Consider the following 22,086-nt stretch of genomic DNA (forward strand, 5'->3'; position numbering starts at 1 on the left):
AAATATCAGCCATGATCGAATGGCGGTTCTAACTCGATGAGTTGAATGGCCTAATAATGCTCCTTTTATCCTTATATCTTAAACAGCTCACCATGTGTTTACTTTCAAAGCTGCAACTTCCAACCTCTAAAGTCAAATCCTCTGATGATCTTAATAAGCTTGTATGAGTCACTTAAGTATCTTTTGTAAAAGTTCATAGCATAAAATTGAGCATTTCTTTTAATTTAATGTAATGTTTTTTTTTCTGTTTTTGTCAGGAAGGGTCAGTTTACCTTGAAAGCGAGTGACCACCAACTATACTCCTTTCCAGAAACCATTTCAATTCAAGCTCTTTCATTGAAGGTATCAAATTAAATTAAATTAAATATTTTCAGCTTCTCCTTTTAAAGCTTTGAGCATATTCAACCTCTATCTGAAAGAAATTGAGGTTTCTTGCTGTAAACTAAATTGGAGGACAACAGTGTCCAAATTTTAACTTGAACTGATCATTTTTCACTGTTGGCACAGGCATTGTTGAAGCAGTCTTTCACCAATTATAATCTGTGGCAATCACCTCCCAGAACGGAATTATAGCTTTAGAAGAAGTTAATTGTCATTTTATAATCTTAATGAAGCAGAAATGATTTTCATGAGAACAAGGGCTTCATATTGTGATCGCTTTCTGTCTGGAAATAAAGGATTCCAGTCAAGATTTGGTATTTGCCCAGCATTTATCTGAACGAGTAAAATACAAGTAGTAAAAAAAAATTTTCACATTTGTGCATCAGTTCTTGTTAACTCCCTAAACTGGTAATATTTGCAATAGGGATTTCTTGCATACACTTTGTTTCCTTGACAATTAAAGCATTTTCACGGTAGTAGAAATAATTTGTTGTGGGATTCATTTTGGGTGCTTGCTTTCCTGATGGTTCACCTGTGAGATAGAAAGACATGGAGGTGTTATAATTGAGACAATTGCATGGATAAATAAAAAGATAATTTTTTTGATGAAAACAATGGGAAAACAAACTGATAGGGACCGTTTTTTAGCTACTCCCCAAATTAATTGAAATTAAAACTTCACACTTTAATTGCAGTCTCTTTTATTTAAAAAGATGTTCGATTGAAACGCAGAATTACAAGTATTTGATTTCCATTAACACTCCTGACATTGCCTTTGCCTTGTCTTTCCTGTTTCCATATTTTCCCAAATTTGCTCCCTTCTCCCCACAATTTGTTTTGAAAGCCTATCTAATCATTAATTATGTGGCTCACTGGAAGATTGCCATTAGCCCAGCTCAAGTCTGGGAATGGTTTCAGGGAATCTCAAACTAGGGGACATAGTTACAGATAAATGGATACTTATTTAAAACTGAGAAATGAAAGAAGTTCTTCTCCAAGAATGTCTGGAATTCTGTAGTCCAGAAGAGTTTTGGTGGCAAGATCACAGAAAGTATTTAAAGAGGACCTGGATCGACTTTTGAAATATCAGGGAGTTCAGGGTTTTGAAGAGTTGGCACAAAAGAGAAATTGACGTCTGGGCCAAATCAGCTGTGATCTTATTTACTGGCAGACAGGATTGAGGGGCTGAATGGCCTCATCCTGCTCTTATTTCTTATGCATTTATAACACCGGCAAGATTCAGAGGAGAGTGTGGCTGGACTGGCAGAGTTTAAATAGAAAGTGGCCACTGTGGCTCTGCCCTGTCCTTGGCATAAATTGAATCTTCTGTCAATCCTTTCAAGTAGATTATTGCTGAATAATTAACCAGCTCAAAAATTATCTTCCAGACTGACACAAGATCTCTTCTGATCTCTACATGTCTCGCATAGATATACCTACCACCATAATGTTTTAAACTGACATCCTTAAGCATTTTTGTGGAGGGCAAAATTACTGGTGCTCAACATAATTAATTATTAATTTAAACATAAAATTTCTGTCTCCTGATTAATTAGTGCTAAATAGAAAACCTCCCTTGCATGGACCTGAATCTTTGTTATGAGGAGCAACAAATGATTCAAGCTGCTAATTCAACTTAGGACCATAAGGGAGCCCCATTGCTCAAGAAGCTTAAATTTTAATTGCTTGCTTTGCCTTATCAGGTCAAATTTAATGTCTTCTACTTTGACCTGAGTGTGAGTTCTGCTGCATGCAATGGGCCAGGCAAGTCTTCTATTTAAATATGCAAGCTGCTTGTTTGCTCTTTTTGACTGATTTGTAATATTTGAAGACGTAGTCCCTAAGTGCACTCATTCATGTGATGTTATTGTGCTTTTTGTAGCATTGTATCCAGGTCCTCAGAGCTTGACTACTAACGTTGACTACTACAATGATTCGGTCCTACCACCTTCTTGGATTTTGTTTGTCTGTTGTCTCTTTGTTCCCCTTTTTATAGAACACATTTTCCATGCAGCTACTTAACTGAGGTCTTTAGTACAGCATTGAAAATTTCATATTGTTATTTCATATTGTCCCATTACTGTTTTATTGCATGTTAAGTGAATTCCACAACTACTCTAGCACCAGTTCCAGCCATGCTGTATCTCCCCTTCAAGAGATGAAGGTTGACTTTAAATTGTGCACTTGAGCATTATGTGCTGCCAATGTCCTGTTAGTTTGGGCTCACACATGGCAGCCATTCAGGAGCATGGTTAACAATGGCTGCACACTGGAAGTTATGTTGGCTGGAAGCTAGCACAAAGGTGATTGCTGCCTGCATGGGAAGGATTGGAAATGATTTAATCTGATTCAGTATTGCAGCACCAACACCAGTTGGATTTATTACGTGAAAATAATGTAATATTTTTTTCTTGTTCATCTAATGAAGTGATTCCGTGAAATCACGTAGTAATAAAACCATTTATTGAGAATTCACATTTACTTTCAAAATCTATCCAGTACTTCTTTTCAAAACAAGTCATTGAACAGATAGATAAGTGATTTTTAATTGATGTCTGTCTCTTTCCAGGGGCCCTATGTGCTGAATAATAAAGTCTTACTGCTCGGTAGAGGTGAATTAGGAACCATCTCTAATCTGATCTTGGACATTCAAGATGATGACAATCCCTCGGAAGTGGTACTAACAGTCTTGGATCCTCCAGAACATGGCCGCCTCCTTTTGCACCCAGCAGATGTAAGCGTACAGCAGTTCCAATTGAAAGATCTCAAAAGTGGACAGCTGCATTATGTTCATGATGGAACCAACAGCTTGCATGATCAAGTGCTTCTGCAGATCAACGATGGCCACAATATCCTGAATATTCTGTTCCAGATCAAAATTACTGAGCAGGTACTGATCCCTTTACTTTTTCACAAATTATATTTCTAATGTGTAAAAGCCATGATCCAGTGGGGTCTTGAGTTATGTTAGCTGAGATGTAGCCAGAATATGTTCACAATATTTTGTCTTCTGAGCCTTAAATAAGGCACCACTTCCACTTCCAGCTGCAGCTGTGTTCTGCTTAACAAAAATCTATCTACCTCTGTCTTAAAATATTCAAGGACTCTGCTTCCCTCACGTATCGTTCTGTATACGATTGTCAAGTTAGACTAAGTTACGGTCTTTTAAATTATTTTAATTATTCTGTTGGTCTACAGTTATGAAGAACTGAAATTGATTCTTGAATCACAGTACTAATTTGACTCAACTGATAGTCCACTAATTTGTATGGAATTGAAATGCTTCCCCCAATGCTAAAAGCAATGAATTTTAATAATTTTTATTATACAGTTCGGTATAAAATCCCCTCTCTTTTACACGAGTCATCTGATCCTATTCAAATTGCCACTTGATTGACCTAGCTGTGCATTTACTTACCTTCCTTTGTCCTGACCCGAGCACATTTTCCAGGTTCAGACTAATTCTAAAAGCTCTGAAAGGCTCATCATACTATTTCTGCTCCATTGCGTTTACTGCCAAAGATTGGGAAAGAGAAACCATTGTTGCATCCCTCGCAACATAACCTTTATTGTGTTCTTTAGTCATTGTGTAGCATGTGTGATAAAGGTGTATATAATTATTATTTGCAAAGTCGAGTTGTGAAATGGAGATAAATGAGATTTTGATTTTCAATTTCTGTGAAGGTGACTTTTTTTGCTAAAAATTTTTTTTTTTATAGCTTTGGGTCAAAACAGAACTTTCAGGAAATCATACCACTGAAGCCAAATGTCTGAATAAAATACCCTGTAAGATATCAGCTGAGTTGCTCACTAAATAGAGCTGTTATGACTAGGGATGGAGAGACCAGAAGCCAGAGCAGGTTGATTCGAAAGAGAGGTCCAAATCAGATGTGCTATTTAGCAGTCTCAAGTTAGTCTGAGTAACTTAAAAAAAAACTCAGTTCATTGAGTTTTGTCACTGAGTTAGTGTCAATCTATGTATCTGCTGGAGAGACTGGTGAAAATGCAGAAAGGTGCTGAAAAGAAACTTATGACCTTGTCAGTTGGGTAAGAAATTTTATGGTGGAGACAGGAGCAATATTTCACTGAAATTGAGTGCCTTTGCAGAATATTGCTGGGAGAAGGGTTGAAATGTTCTGTTTGCTATTTTTATCAAATCTTTCTAAATCATTCATCTGAAATAGTTTACTATTTAATGATAGAATATGTTTAGGCACAGATCACCATGGTAACCAGATGACAAAAATAAAGATTGTGCTCTGCCCTGTCAAACTAGATTTCACTTTGATTTGTTGTCCAGTATGACCATCAGCTGAGACCATATCACATTACATGACAGGCAATGGGAAATTCATTGTAATAGATCGTATAACATAACATGCCTTTCAATGGAAAATCATTGTGATACCTCCTGTAAGATAAAAGACTGGAGAGGCCGACAGGAGAAAAAGGGTTTTGACAATTTCTCATTTGTCTAAATAGATAATTGGACCTACTACAATCAATATCACTGGTATACATATTGTGTTAATTTCAAATGCTCATAGCTAGGCCATATGTTTCCAGATCCAATGGTTTCTTTCCATGTTCCCGTGTTCTGTAATGTTCAATCTTAGTTTACTATATTGTGACATCCTACCATGCAACACCCTCATACATATACATGCTAAAAACCTTTGTCCTTCATTTCTGATGCCAACTAACCCAATGTTTTCTTGTTCTGTTGTCTCCCATACTCTTCCGCCCTGTATTAACAGAACTTGTTACATCCCAAAGTACTATACTCCAGGATTTTCCTTGCTGTGGAAATATAAAACATCTGAGATGTATCAGCGTAATCAGATAAAAAGCTCCCCAATGTTTCCACACCCTTATTGCTGCTGAATTTTCCTCAATGCTGCCAGATTGTAAGACCACACTCAACATAGCCATACCACTTCACCATACATGACCTCCTTTCCATCAACATCCCCTGTCCTTTTGCGTACTGTCAGACACTTGGGCTCCAAGGCTATGGCACATAATAGAAGTTGATCATATCTCAGCAATTGTGATGCCACCTCTGTACTTTTTTCCTGTAATCAGTACTCATGGACCTTGGGATCTCCAGTAATGCTTTCAAAGCCTAGTGCCTCACTTTATGTCATTAAAGTGAAGTAATTCTATGGAATCTCTCCCCACTACTGTAAAAACTCTATAAGAAAGACCTGAAAGCAATTTCTGTATTCTCCAACTTCCAAGTTTCTATTCCAATCCAAACTTAATCTTAGAGTCCATAAAAGGTGAATTTTCTTTTGATTGCCCCTCATAGTTTTGGCAGGAAAGATAGACATATCTTGGGTAAATGGTATAAACCCACATGAAAATTAACACCCACAATTTTGCCTTAGACAGTAATCTCAGGTGTAAGATCATGCCAGTTTTGTTTTGAAGTGGGAAATAACAAGTGCATATTTTCCAAAGTATGAGTTAGTCGATGATATCAGAATATCTAACCACTGTTATCGATAAAACACCTTACAGAAGATGCTTTGAGACATCTGCACATTATTTTGCCACAGGCCAATCAGATAAAAGTTTATCTCAATTCATTCAATCAGTGTAAAAACAATCACAAAGCACTCCAGGAGCCTTAATGATTGGTGATTCAATAGTTGATGGTTGTTGTAACATTGTAAGTGAATGTGCTTTCATTTAAAGCACTGTCAGATTTTGTCAGAAGCAATCTTTTTATAATTTATATACATACAATTTTCAGTATGTACTGCAGATTGGCACCAAATTATGCTTTTTGTTTACATTTCCTAAAGTCAGGGTGTATTAATTTGTATATTTTGTCTTGTTACTTGCTGTAAATCCTTTAGCTTGCAGAAACCTTTATTTCAGGGTAGATTTTTTCAGTCCTCATGACTGTGAAATACATAATTCTTCACAAACATTCAACCGCTCGAGTACTCTTAACCTGTTGAGCACCTCAACACTGGTGGTAAGGAGGAAAGTTCCACTTCAATTTACGTTCAAATCTCATGTCAGATCACCTATTTTGACGGTGCTTCCATTTGCTGGCTGGTCCAACATCTGACATCAATGGATACCCACCATATCCATGATGAAGAATTGGCAGGTACAAACATTCAACTTAGACACACAGATGCTCGATTATGCCATGCCATTCAGTAACATCATAGCTGATCTGCTTCACTGTCAAATTCCACATTCCCATAAACACTACCCAGCAACTTTTGTTTCCCTTGCCTAACAAGAATTTATCTACCACCATCTTAAAAATATTCAATGACCTCTTCTTGGTACTGTGTATGAGTTTTTTCAGTCATATGTACTGACTGAATTCTCCAGTCTTTTAATTGAAAAAAATAGTAGAATTTTGCAGGGAAGGACAAACTGTTGTGCAGATAGAACATAGACCGTACGACATAGGAAATGGGCCCTTCAGCCCACGATGTTATGCTGAATATGATGTCAAATTAAACTAATTCTTTTTGCTTGCTTTTGGTCCATATCCCTCCATTCCTTGCATATTTATGTGTCTATCTGAAAGTCCCTTAAATGCCCCTGTCATATCTGCCATCACCACCACCCCAGGCAGTGCGTTCCACCCTCTGTGTAAAACGCTTGCCCTTCACATCTCCTTTGAACTTTCCCCTGTCCCTTAAAAGCAAGCTCCTTAGTATTAGCCATTTCAACTCTGACCATCAATAAAGGATCAACTCCTTAGTTTAAGTTTTATCTGATGTGTTCCTTTCTGAAATCCTGGATAGTATTTCACTTGCTTTTTCCTAACGATAGCATCATTGTTACTGAATTGCATGATGACAATTTAATCAATAATCTGCAGTGTGTGTTTATGTATCTTGCCCCAAGGTGCTTGTTCTTCACTGAAAACCATCATTATAAACTACTCTCCCCTGTCTCTTCCATCCTGATCTTCAACAAATGCAATGAGTGCATGAACTTATTTGACATTAACATGAAGGCCACCTGCTTGGTTGCCTCTGAGGCCTTCCTCCTTTTAATGCAGGCCAAGCTTCCATTTTCACTACTTCAAGGATAAGAGCAGGAAATTGGGATTAGTGCACGTTTAGTGGTAGTCATGTTAGTGCAAACTCGATGGGCTAAAGGGCCTGTTCTGCACTGTATGCATCTATGAATGAGAGTAAATAGAAGAGAAACTAAAGAAACATTTGTTTTTTCGAATAAAGAAAGGGGAATATCTTGGGAAAGCTTGGGATGAAATGGGACTTAGAAAATTCTTAAATGACATCTGATGTGATTGTGATCAACTATGCCTCTCAACCTTCTCAGCTAGCCACTTCATTCTGTTTCACTGCCATTCCACCAGTATCCAGATGTTTGTTATTGCATTTGCAATTATTTTATTCTGATATCCCTCAAGGATCTTTGCTTGCATTCCTTCTCTATTTCAAATACATACATGTGATCAGTGAAAGTAGTGTTGGCTTTCCAAGTATGCTGGATCCCTGAGCAGTAACTTACAGATATGTCTGACATCCAGTTCTGGATAAGCAAACACTTCCTTCAAATAATTATTGAGATGGTCAAAGCTATTTTCTTCAGAACCAGCCCCAAGCTCCATTCCCTAGTCACATATTTTATCTGTCTCTGAAAACTGAGGCTGAATTAGATTGTTAACAGTCTTTGTGTCACATTCATCCTGAGATGAATTTTCAAAAATATATTACAGCTGCTTTTATTTATCATCTTAACATCATTCAACTCTGCTAATGCCTCACCTCATTTATTGCTGAAATCCTCAGCCATGCCTTTGCTAACCTGAGAGTTGACTAATCCAACACACTCTTGGTCAACCTCCCACATTTTACCCTCTGTAAAGTTGAGGTCAAATTTATGAGGTTATCCAAAACTCTGCTTCCACGCTGCAAATTACCTCTCAATTCTCCAAGCTATTTAAAACTGTGAATCTGATTGACCAACAATTTTTTGATTATCAGGATATCACTTTTTTTGTTGTTTCTTTTATCATTGTGTAATAATTAACATATTAAATATTCTGGAAGGAGCAGACCATTTTTACCTAATTGATCTATCTAGTCTAATCACTCACCTTCCCCTGAATCATTTCTGAATCCAGTAACCCTGAAATCACACCAATTCCCATTAATCTATCTCCCCTCTGATTAACAACCTAGCTAAGCAGTGCCTCAATTTTGGAATATTTGCTCTTGTTTTCAAACCCCTCCATGGCTTCACCCATTTGTTCAATATCCTCCCAGTGGTATAACTCTCCAAGAAATATTAAAGGCTGTCTTTAAAGGTAAGTTGAAATTGTAATATATTGTGAACCTTTAAAACACCGTTGACCTTGTTATTCAAAAACAATGAAGCAATAAAGAGTTTATTACTCTCATAAACTCTCTGTGGAGTCACTTCCCCATTTTGGCAATTATAGAGGTCATGTAATGAATGATACTTAAAAAGAAATAACAGTATGGCACACTGGAGATAAACATAATTATCTGTCTTGAACAAGTGTTGGCATTGATTTTCATGCAATAAAACAAGTTGCAATCCATTAAAGCAATGCTCCAGCCTGCAATTTCATATGCAGATAACTAAACCCTCCAAGCTGCAAATGATCTCTCAGTTCTCCAAAACGTTTATAACTCTGCTTGCAGATCTGATTAATCAACCTTTTGTTGATTATCAGGGTAACACTTTTGTTCCACTTATCCTTGCGTAGTAATTAACATATTAATTGTTTTGGAAGGAGCAGATCATTGATCTATCTTGTCTGTTCATTCACCCTACCCTTGAAGGAGAACAAAGAACCTTACAGCACAGGAACAGGCCCTTCGGCCCTCCAAGCCTGCGTTGACCCAGACCCTTTATCTAAACCTGCCGCCTGTTTTCTAAGGATCTGTATCCCTTTGCTCCCTGCCCTGTCATGTATCTGTCTAGATACATCTTTAAATAATGCTATCGTTCCATTAGCTACTCCACTGGATCCTCATCACCCACTGCGTAAAGAACTTTCCATGCAAAGCTCCCTTAAGCCTTTTCCCTCTCGCTTTGAACTTGTGACCCCTAGAAATTGAATTCCGCACTCTGGGAAAAAGCTTCCTGCTTTTCACCCTGTCTATTCCTCTCATCATTTTGTAGACCTTAATCATGTCCTCCCTCAAACTCAGTCTTACTAATCAAAATAATCCTAATCTATTCAGCCTCCCTCTTCATAGCTAGTGCCCTCCATACCAGGCAACATCCTGGTGAACCTTCTCTGCACCCTCTCCAAAGCATCCACATTCTTTTGGTAATGTGGTGACCAGAACTGTACACAGTATTCTAAAGGCAGCCACATCAAATTCTGTACAACTTTAACATGACCTGCCAACTCTTGTACTCAATACCCCGTCCAATGAAGGAAATCATACCCATATGCCACCTTGACCACTTCACTGACCTGCATTGCTACCTTCAGGGAGCAATGACCTGAACACCCAGATCTCTCTGTCTGTCAGTTTTCCCCAGGACTTTTCCATTTACTGTGTCGTTCACTCTTGAATTGGATCTTCCAAAATGCATCACATCACATTTACCCAGATTGAGCTCCATCTGCCCATCTCTCCAATCTATCTATATTCTACTGTATTCTCTGACAGTCCCCTTCACTATCTGCTACTCCACCAATCTTGGTGTCATCTGCAAACTTCCTAATCAGGCAACTGGTACCTTCCTCCAAATCATTAATATATATCACAAACAACAATGGTCCCAGCACAGAACCCTGTGGAACACCATTAGTCACAGGTCTCCATTTTGAGAAACTCCCTTCCACCACTACTGTCTGTCTCCTGTTGCCTAGCCAGTTCTCTATCCATTTAGCTAGACCACCCTGGACCCCATGCGACTTCACCTTCTCCATCAGTCTACCATGGGAAACCTTATCAAACACCTGACTAAAGTTCATGTATATTACATATACAGCCCTTCCCCCATCAACCAACTTTGTCACCTCGTCAAAGAATTCTATTACGTTTGTAAGACATGACTTTGCCCGCACAAAACCATGCTGCCCAACACTGATAAGCCAATTTTCTTCCAAATTGAAATAGATCTTATCCCTCAGTATCTTCTTTAGCAGCTTCCCTACCACTGATGTCAGGCTCTCCAGTCTATAATTACCTTGGGACAGCATTAGCAATTTTCCAGTCCTCCAGGACATTACCCATGTTCAAGAATGCTGCAAAGATATCTGTTAAAGCCCCAGCTATTTCCTCTCTCGCTTCGCTCAGTCACCTGGGATAGATTCCCATCCGGACCTGGGGACTTTTCTACCTTAATGTCTTTTAGAATACCCAAAACTTCCTCCCTCCTTATGATTAGATTAGATTCCCTACAGTGTGGAAACAGGCCCTTTGGCCCAACGAGTCCACACCGACCCTCCAAAGAGTAACCCACCCAGACCCCTTTTCCCTTTAACCAATGCTCCCTACACTATGGGAAATTTAGCATGGCCAATTCATCTAACGTGCACATCTTTAGATTGTGGAAGGAAACCGGAGCACCCGGAGGAAACCCACTCAGACACTGGGAGAATGTGCAAACTCCACACAGACAGTCGCCAGAGGTTGGGATCGAACCTTGGACCCTGGTGCTGTGAGGCAACAGTGCTAACTACTGAGCCACTGTGCTGCCTTATGCTGACTTGATCTAGAATACTCAAAGATCTATTCCTAACGTCAACATCCATCATGTCCCTCTCCTTGGTGAATACTGATGCAAAGTATTTGTTAAGAATCTCACCCATTTCCTCTGACTCCACGTAGAACTTTCCTCCTTTGTCCTTGAGTGGGCCAATCCTTTCTCTAGTTACCCTCTTGCTCCTTATATATGAAGAAAAGGCTTTGGGATGTTCCTTAACTCTGTTTGCTAAAAATATCTCATGACCCCTATTAGCCCTCTTAATTCTTCATTTCAGATTGGTCCTACATTCCCAATATTCTTCCAGTGCTTTTGTCTGTCTTCAGTAGCCTAGACCTTATGTACGCATCCTTTTTCCTCTTAGCTAGTCTCTCAATTTCACCTGTCATCCATGGTTCCCTAACCTTGTCATTTTGATCCCTCATTTACACAGGAACATAGCTCTCCCGAACTCTAAACAACCTCTCTTTAAAAGCCTCCCCCTTATCAAATGTGGATTTACCTTCAAACAACTGTTCCCAATCCACAGTCCCAGCTCCTGACTAATTGAGCTTTAGTTGGCCTTCCCCCAGCACTCTTCCTTTAGGACCACTCTCGTCTTTGTCTGTGAGTATTCTAAAACTTATGGAATTGTGATCACTGTTCCCGAAGTAATCCTCTACTGAAACTTCAACCACCTGGCCGGGCTCATTTCCCAACACCAGGTCCAGTATGGCCCCTTCCCGAATTGGACTACTGCTACATACTACTTACTGCTCTAAAAGATCCTGCAGGATACTCCTTACAAATTCTGCTCCATCTAGAATTCCAATCAACTTTGGGAAAGTTAAAATCTCCTCTCACCACCACCCTGTTGCTCCTACGTCTTCCCCACGTTCCCTGTTGGGAGGCCTGTTGAACAGCCCCCACATTGTTACCGCAGCCTTCCTACTTCCGAGCTCTGCCCATATTGCCTCATTGCTCGAGTCTTCCATAGCGTCCTCCCTCAGCACAGCTGTGCTATTTTCTTTGACCAGTAATGCAACTCCTCCACCCCTTTACCTCCCACTCTATGTTGCCTGAAGCATCAAGATCCTGGGATGTTTAGGTCCCAATCGTGCCCTTCCCTCAACCAGGTCTGAGTAATAGCAGTAACATCATGCTAAAAGGTACTAATCCAAGCCTTAAGTTCATCCACCTTACTTACTATACTTGTTACATTAAAACAAATGCATCTCAGACCATCAGTTCCTTTGCATGCATCATCTGCTTCCTGCCTCCTCTTCTTCTTGTCATGCTGACCTCATTAACTAAAGCCTGCAAGGAACTAGATACTGCTTCCTTACTGTCATCTAACCTCATTTGGTTCTGAACCCCTTGTCACATTAGTTTAAAACCTCCCTAACAGCGTTAGCAAAAGCACCCTCAATGACATTGGTTCCAGTCCAGCAGGTGGAGACTGTCCAATTTGTAATAGTCCCATCTCCCCAAGAACTGGTCCCAATGTCCTAAAAATCTGAACCCCTCCCTCTTGCACCATCTCTCAAGCCATGCATTCATCCTGTTTATTCTATCATTCCTATGTTGACTAGCGCGTAGTACTGGTAGCAATCCTGAGATTACTACCTCTGAGGCCCTACTTTTTAACTTGGCTCCTAACTGTCTAAATTGTGCTTGTAGGACCTCATTTTGTTTATTTACCTACATTGTTTGTGCCTATGTGCCCCACAAAAACTGGCTGTTCACCCTCCCCCTTGAGAATGTTCTGCAGCTGATCCGAGACACCCCTGACCTATGCACTTAGGAGGAACATAGCATTCAGGAGTCTCATTTTTGACGACAGAACCGCGTATCTACTCCCCTTACAATTTAATCCCTGAAGCCGATCGCTCTTCCACTCTTTTTCCTGCCCTTCTGAACAGCAGAGCCAGCCACGGTGCTATGAACCTGGCTACTGCTGCCCTCCTGTGGTGGACCATCTCCCCCAACAGTATCCAAAACAGTATGCCTGTTTTGGAGGACGATGACTGCAGAGGACACCAGCACTGCCTTCCTGCTCTTCCTCTGCCTTTTGGTCACCCATTCCCATTTTCCCCATAGCAATCCTAATCTGCAGTGTGACCAATTCACTAAATGTGTTATCCACGACTCCCTCAGCATCACGTATGCTCCAAAGTGAGTCCATTTGCAGCTCCAGAGCTGTCATGCAGTCTAACAAGAGCGGCAACTGGACACACTTCCTGCACTTGAAGTAGCCAGGGACATCAGCTGTGTCCCTGAGGTCCCACATTGAGCAAGAGGAGTATAATACGGGTCTGAGATCTCCTACCATTTTTAACCTTAAATTTAACTTTAGTCTTGGCGTAGGTAAACAAAAAGGAAAGTTTTCATCAAATCACTTGATAAAACAATTTTTAAAAAAGGCAAGAGCGAAACCTTACCTGATCAACTCCCCACAGAGTCCACTTTTTCTTTGGTTAGAGGAGGAGGGTGGGTGGGAGACACTATGTGTACAGTGTCTCAGGTTCAGACACTACCCAAATAAAATGATTTCAATCGCCTTCCCAGCAGCCCTCTGGTCCTTGCTCTCACCCTGATTAATTTCTGAATCCAATAACCCTGAATCCTATTTTCTCACAGACACCTGATCGCTGATTCTTATTTTACATCTGTTACTGGCTCTGTGCTCCATGTACCATCCTTTTAATGAACATAAATTGCCTCAGTTTGTCATTTTCGTTGTTTGTCTTTGACTTGAAAAATGATCCTCAATCTTAAATTTGACCACAGTTTATAAAATTACCTGGATCCAAATTTTCTTGATCTTTTTAACTTGGCAAGTTTTCTTGTGTAAACAGTGTTCTGAATATGTAGAGACCTCACCCAGTTCATGTGTGATCCTACTAAATTCTACCAAGTTGTGTCTGAAAGTGCTACTCAGCACATTCTGTTAGCTTTAAACTTTAATTAGGTAGTGTATATTTAAATTGTGTTGGTGTTTAGCTTCCGTGTAAGTATTTACAATAGACGTGGCCAGAAAGTGTGGAATGTACATGGTCCACATGGAAGGAAATTTCTAGCTTACAGCCTATAACTTTACAGCAATTAATTTTAATGAGTGGACATAAATCTCTGTGCCCATAATTTCTTGGGGACACCAATGTCCAATGCAAATGTCAGGTTAGGGAGCTTTCCCTATATTTCCTAAGTATCAAAGTCATTGGTTACAGCACACAGCTGGCCATACTTCATACACTATTCTAAACAATAGTTATTTAGTTGTGAGTACCGATCTTATCCCCATCCATTGACTGTATGTGCAAATCACTGGACTGTGAACTGGAGCAAGAAACTGGCTTATACTCATCTTATTTTACTAGGATATACCAATTACTCCTGGCTTATTTTCCCTATGGCAGACAACCTTGAGAACCTCTGTCTGTTCATCCTGACCCCTAACAAGTATGAGGAATTCATGGACTACTTCATCACTTAAACTGAGATCATCCAATAAATTGTCTGTGCTCCATGCCTCCCTTCCCCCGAAACTATTAAGCTTAATTTCCTTTAAGAAACCCTCCCATACCTTCTTTCCCCAACCCCAGCTATGATCTTACATCTTTCTTTAGTTTCTATCAATCCCCTGGTGCTCTGTCTCTCTGAGCTCATCTTGTCCATGAGACCCACCTGCTACATGTGTTCAATTCCCATTAAACTGCTGACCTGCCTAGCCCTAACCTTATTGCTCCTCTTTGACTCCCATGGTAGCTGCTTTGTTAACAATTCCCTCTCCTTGTATATACTGTTGCTCTCATCATGAAATGATGTAAGTATGCTCCGGTTTGCTATGTGACCGTATCAAACCATTTTGCTATTCAAGAAGATCATTTCTCATTTTCTACCTCAACTCCAGCTTTCTGCATTCTTCCCAAATCCCGTAATTCGCTTACTAGCCCAAAGATTATTGACTCCAACTTAAATGTGCAGGACAGCCAAGTATCCACACCCCACAGGGGTGAAACTTACAAATATGTCACTGAACCTCTCTTTGAGTGAAGACGTTTCTTCTCATTTTGGTCCTATGTGTCTGACCCCTTCTGAGACCCATGTTTTAGATTCCATTGCTAGGAAGACACCTTATATGTATCTACCTTGCCAAGTCTCTTGACCATTTTATATTTCAGTGAGATCACCACCTATTGTTATAAACTCAAGAGAATACAAGCTTAGCCTACTCAATCAGTCCTCATAGAACAATTCATTTACCCCAGGAAAAAGTCTTTGTGAACTTTCATTGCTTTCTCTTTTGGAAAGTATGTTCTTCCTGAGGCAAGGCCACTAACACTGCAATCTGTATTCCAGATTTTATCTAACGAAGTCTTTTGAATACTGAAGTAAGATGACTTTACTCTTATAAGCTAATCGCTTTGGAACAAAAACTAAGACTGTGAGCGTTACTAATTACTTCAAATTCATGTTTGTTTTCTGTTACTCATGTGCAAAAACATTTAAGTATCCATGAATACAAACATTTCCCAATCTCTCACCACTTCAGAGGGATTCTAGTGTTTCTCCCCATCCCATTCTTTTCTGCGATATTATTGTCCATTCATCCAATCTATTTATATCACCCCGCAGCACCTTTGTATTCTCCCCAATACTTGCTTGTCCAACAAAGTTTGTATCATTACAAAATGTAGGTATGTTACACTTAGTCTCATCATCTTAATCAAGGATATAAATTATAAATAGCTGAGACCCAAGTATACCTTATTAGTTACATTTTGCCAGTTCCAAAACGTGGAATTTATTCCTTTTCTCTATCCTATCTGTGAACTGCTCCTCGATCCAAACTAATATGTGACCATTAATTGATTGAGTTCTGATTCTGCACACATTTACTCTGTACGTGTTTTGTGTCTTGAGGACTGCTGTGGACCATTGGAAGGTTTTTATAACATTAACAACCTGCTTTAAGACACAGAAATGTTTCTGCAGTCAACAAGTTGTGGAGTGGAAATTGAACACCAAGCCTTCAGACTCTTGGCCCCATGTGAAAATTGAGTTTCTTTTTAAAAATCCAAATACGCTGCATTATTGGTTCCTCCTCATTCATTCATCAATTAAAGGCCCATGATGGACCTTGTGATCAGTTAAGACCCTTAAATGACAATTATTTCCCACTTAAGAACTTCAACACACCACCACTGATATTAACCGAGCAGCAGGCAGAGGGATGGGCCTTGCTGTACGTGAAATGTGACAGGAAAATTCTGCCATGTAACCTCCGTTTGACCATCACTCACCTGAGCCTGGCTCTCTGCACAATTGGGTTGAAGTACAAGCAGCAGCCATTGCTTCCCCGTGGCGCTGCTGATTACAGAAGAGCTGGCAGCCTCTGATTACTCAGCAATTCTTGGCAAGTTGGACTTTTGTCCCTGGAGAATGATCGGCTGTTGGCATGTTTCACAAAATGAAAAACTGAAAAGATTCATTCTGGCTAAAGACGTAGAATTCCTACAGTGTGGAAGCCGGCCATTCAGTCCATCAAATCTACACCAATCCTCCGAAGAACATCCCACTCATACCCACCCCCCTACCCTTTGGTTCTATCCCTGCATTTTCCATAACTAACCCACCTAGCCTGCACATCCCTGGGCACAATGGGCAATTTGGCATGACCAATCCATTTAACCTGCACATCTTTGGACTGTGGGAGGAAACTGGAGCACCGAAGGAAATCCCACACAGATACAGGGAGAATGTGCAACTCCACACAGACAGTTACCCGAGGGTTGAATTGAACCCTGGTCCTGGCACTGTTAGGCAGCAGTGCTGACTACCGTGCCAATTTGTCTGGTAATTGCATGGTTTAAAGACTATGCCTTTTAATGGCTCAATCTGATTGCATTTTTTAACAGACTGAATGTTTGGTAATCAGTGCTTTAAAACAGAAATTTAAAGCAAAAACCCATTACAATGAGAACTCGTGCTGTTAATTCAGATCATTGAATTTGTTTCAAATGGTGGATGAATGAATCCAATTTTCTTCATTGTCTTCATTACTGGCTTCTTATGAACAAGAAAAGTCCTTTACTTTCCTTAATTTAAGACATTGATATTCATTTCACATGTCCTTTTCTGGTCCAGATAAAGATTTTTGATGTTTTAGATCTGCCCTGAAATGTACAAAGTAATTAATACTTTTGTATTCCCCAATTATTATTCAAAACAACACATCTCAATTTTTAAGATCAAAATCTTTGATTGCATTGAGTCCATTGACTGTGTATTTAAACATAGTTAAAAATCACACAACACCAGGTTATAGTCCAATAGGTTTAATTGGAAGCACACTAGCGTTCGGAGCGATGCTCCTTCATCAGGACCATCACCTGATGAAGGAGCGTCACCCCGAAAGCTAGTGTGCTTCCAATTAAACCAGTTGGACTATAACCTGGTGTTGTGTGATTTTTAACTTTGTACACCCCAGTCCAACACTAGCATCTCCAAATGATATTTAAACATAGAATGCTATTTTTAAGCTAGTCAGATCTTAGCTGGAATTTTTCAACCTTCAGGGATGATATCAGGGTCTTAGAATGAGTACGGGAATAGAAAGGATGATTAACATTTAGGTTTTCACCTAGAACTGTTGGGATCCAGAATGCTGTGCCTGACGAGGTGTTGGAAGTAGTTTCTGAAGGTAATTTTGAAAGTGATGAGCAAGTAATAATTTGAAAACAAAATTAGGTGGGATCAAGCAAGACTGCTGTTTCAAATAGAGAGCAGAGGTAAGATGGATCAAATGACATTCCTCTGCACTGATTTTAAAAAAACCTTCCAAAGCCTTTTCACAATGACATCTTGCTTTGAAACAAGACATGCAACTAAATGCACGAGCTTCATAACAGCAAGAGACATATAAAATTATGTGCTCACCCTTGAGCAGTGTTTTGTCTTAAAATGGAAAAGCTGCCAGAGGAGTATTTTGATGCTGATGCATCTTAGCATTGTGGGGGAAGAAAATAATTATGCAGGTTTTAACTGTGAATTTGATGAAACAACATAAATAAAGCAACACTGATAGATAAAGAAAGGACTGAAATAGTGGATGAAGATTACTATGGAGAGGTAGAGCATAGTTATGCTGCAGTTGAACTGTTGTACAGTTCCGAAGTGATGTATTAAAGGATTATATATTGAAAGGTTCTTCATTGGTAGGAGGTGAACAAAACAACTTTGCACAAGATGGTCCAAGCTGATTTGGATAGATTTGTGGATACACGTAGAAGATCCTTTATCTGAAACGCTCAGGAGCAGCTGTTTTTCGGAATTTGGAATCTTTCGGTTTTCAGAATATGACAAATTAATGAGGCAAATGCAGATTTCCTGCCTTCCTTTCGAACCAATTTCCCTGCATGAGCAGTTTGCATTACCTTAGCATGTGATTGGTGACATTCTGGTCTACTCCAGCTATGTGGGAGGTCCTGAGCAGCCTGCATTCATTGAAGTGAATTGATGTGTACAGGATCTTTCTGCACCCCACAGCTCCTCCAAGGAGATTGGAGAGAGATTTACAGCCCTCTCTGACTTTACCATCATTTCGACAGGAGCTACATCCTGCCCTGGGACAGGTCTGCAATAGGCGTACTGGAAATGTTTCAGATATAGAATTGTTGGTGAACACTCAGGCTTCTTTATACACAGAGACAAGTTAAGGAGTTAGGAAAAAAAAACATGTTCATGCCCACTAATGTTAACATTTCAAATGCCTGTCTCATTACGTGACTTTAGAGTTAGTTCACTCCAACAGTACAGGATAAGCAAAATTCCTTAATATGCTGAATTTCAGTTCCTGTCGATGACAACATGAATCACTGCCACCCTCTGGACATATTGCAATTGCAATGCATATTATGTTTTAAACTCTATTGGACTTAAGTCAAGTGCCTCATTGTTTTGTTTCCAATATTCATTTCATGTCATGTAGCTACTCCCTGGCTTAAAACATTTGACACTTTAACAAGAAAAACACTTGTCCGTTTGTAGAAACGGTGAATAACAGCTTGAAATCGCATTATTGCTCTGCATCATACTCAGGCTATTGGAAGGGAAATGAGTTTCCTTTTTTAGTTGGTGAAGGTATTTAAATTGTGGATAAAGTCAGAATGATGCCTTGCTGTCTGCACACTCCAATTGTACATTGGAACATTGCGTGCAGAATAAATGTACAGGAATGTTATCAGAATTGAGAGGATACACCTTTCAGAAAAGGTTCAGGAAGCTGGGCTCTTCTCTGGAGAAGCAATGAGAAAGTGACTTGATGAGATTTTTATGAAATTATGAAGGGATTTGATAGGGAGACACTTTCCCCTTTTGGAGAATAAGTGGATCAACAAACCGATCAGGAAAGAACTTAGGATTTTTTTCTTTAAAAGATTTGGGAAGGTGTAATGTATTGAAAGTGAAATGATAGAGGAGTAGTTACTCGACACATGTTTAGGAAGATGATGCACAGTACACTATATCCCCTATTGCTCGAATAATTTCTCTAGCGTGACAGTTGTTCACATTTGCATCAACAGGGTGATTACTTTCTTTCTAGATTCTCTAAATCACTCATGTAATTTAAGTACTAAATCAGGAGAATTCTCATGAGAATCTTATATTGGGGTCAGCGAGCTCTATCACCATCACAGTAATTACTCTTCTTGCCCATTACCAATGAGCATGAATTTCATAGCATGGGCACCAGATGAGAATCGTGAGCTGGAATCTTAATTGATTAATTTATATCCATACAGTCTTTCCACGTGTGCCCCTCAGGTAATTGTAGTGCCTTGACAACTACAGACAGACAGGTCATCATAGCTAGAACCATCACTGGTTGTCCCTCACCATACCACACTGAATTGAACAGGAGAGTTATCAGCGAAGAATGTTTCTATGAAAAATCTATTTCATAGAAGAAAAAAAATGATAATTTACAGAACACAATGGCAAAAAGCTGAATTTTGTTTATCACATTTTCAAACCAGAGTTGGAGGCAATGGCCTAGTGGTATTATTGCTGGACTGTTAATCCAGAGACTCGGGTAATGCTCTGAGGACCTGAGTTTGAATCCTGCATGGCAGATGATGAATTTGATTTCAAGAAAAGAAAATCTGGAATGAAGAGTCTAATAATGACCATGAGCTCATTGTCAATTATTGGAAAAAGCTTTTTCTTTATGCAAAGATGAATTGCAGCCCACAACCTGACCTATTCATTTGTTAATGTGGATGGACTTGTTATATCCAGTGAAATTGTTTTACATTTCAACATTACCTCTGTTTCTTTTTGTGAACATTGCGTGTGGTCATATGGGTGGTTGTGAGCAACAAACAGGACTTTAATGGACCCCGTCAGACTGATGCTCAACATTGCATTCCCTTCATAGGATTTTATTTTATTAAGGGATAGATTGAACAGTAAATCTGAAAATAGTTCCCTGTAAACTTTTACAAATTACCTATGAAGTTGAAAAGGAAATAATGAACGAATAGCGTGTGCTGAAATTATTCAAAATTCAATGGAGTTTTGCCATCGATCCTCTTACTGCAATCCAGCCATGATTTGGCTCACGTTGTAGGAATCAAAGTAGACAAACCAACTTCGAGAGTGGATGTGGAGTGGAAAGATTCTCAGTGTGTAGTTGTATGTTGAGAAAGAAACTATCTTAGCTGACTCCTGCTGTTTATTATTTAACTGCAGAATGCTGGATGTACAGAGTGCTTTCCAGCTACTGCCTAAGTGTGATTCTTTTTTTCCTTTTTTTGAATCATTCTCTCCTATTTTCTCTTCTTTACTCTGCGCCCTGAAAGTGAAGACTAAGGTGGGGTTCACAGGATATGAATTTCATTGGCAAGATCCAGTTATTGCCTGAGAGAGATGGACCATATTTTTTAAACCACTGCAGCCCTTGTGAAAATGCTCCCACAGGATTAGCCAGAAGATCAACACATTTGACATATGTGAGCACCAATGCCTTTAGAGGCTCAGATTTTCACAGAAAGCTGTTGCTGATATCTGCAGCCTCCTGCAAAAGGAACTGTTTGTCTGAGAGCCAGGTGACCACTGAGGTTTCAATCACCAGCAGGTTTAAAAGGCCTCTCTCACACCATCAGCAAAAATCACTTATTACTAGCCCTTCACATCCTGCAGCAGCATGTCCAAATAAGAGTGAATGCCTCAAGGAGCAGCCTTTGCATCTCTCTTCCATTCTGATGGTTGCTGAAGTTTCAAGAATCCGTATTCTGACTCCTGCAGGATCCCTTTACTTAAAAATCCCTCTTCTGACAGATTGAGCACGTCATCCATAAAGCACCCATGGACTTATCTGGAAACCCAGAAGAATAGCCTGCTCTGTTAAAATGTGCCAGATGAAATAAAATTCCACTATGTAAGTTAGTTAAAAAAAAAATTCTAAATTGGAGAAGAATATCCCATTGTTTCCTGACAAAAGAAAAAAATCAATTCAGGAAATGTGTATGTAGTACACCTGTAAATGTTGGCATTTATGTGTGGATCTTTCTCTTGACTACAGTAATGCACGTAACAAACTGGGTACCGGTAACATGAAAGGTAGCTACTTTAAAATTAAATTGTAACATGAACCATTTCATACACAAATCATACTTGAAATTCATTTGTGTTCATTGATCCTATGATGGCTGTGTGGAACTACAAACACAAACTTTATTAGTCAGCATTTTGAAGGACACCGTCTACTCACGAATATTCTTACTTCTAAATGTGTAAATTTTACTCTGAAGTTTGACAGCATATTATGGAGTTTTATGGTCATAGAAACTTAGATTACCTTGGGGGCTAGTGTTCAGATCCATAAATTTTTATCTGTACACTGTACAAATAGCTTTTGGTTGTCATTTAGCTTTACCTTATTATGTTGCACTGCAACGTGTTAGATAACTAGGAGGCATTGTAAATCATGAAGCAGCGCAGTATGGCACAACAGCATAA

General features: G+C 39.4%; 1 protein-coding gene across 2 annotated transcripts in view; it reads left to right on the forward strand.

Annotated features, from left to right (window-relative positions):
* fras1 (Fraser extracellular matrix complex subunit 1) overlaps window positions 1-22,086 on the forward strand; it is a 465,328-nt gene that overhangs the window by 298,313 nt on the left and 144,929 nt on the right. For both annotated transcript variants that reach the window (XM_072591717.1, XM_072591723.1), the window contains exons 28-29: window positions 258-342; window positions 2,951-3,271. In XM_072591717.1, coding sequence (XP_072447818.1) covers window positions 258-342; window positions 2,951-3,271 — 406 coding nt within the window. The remainder of the gene's footprint in view (window positions 1-257; window positions 343-2,950; window positions 3,272-22,086) is intronic.

This window comes from Chiloscyllium punctatum, chromosome 1 (genome assembly GCF_047496795.1).
Source record: "Chiloscyllium punctatum isolate Juve2018m chromosome 1, sChiPun1.3, whole genome shotgun sequence".
NCBI lineage: Eukaryota > Metazoa > Chordata > Chondrichthyes > Orectolobiformes > Hemiscylliidae > Chiloscyllium > Chiloscyllium punctatum.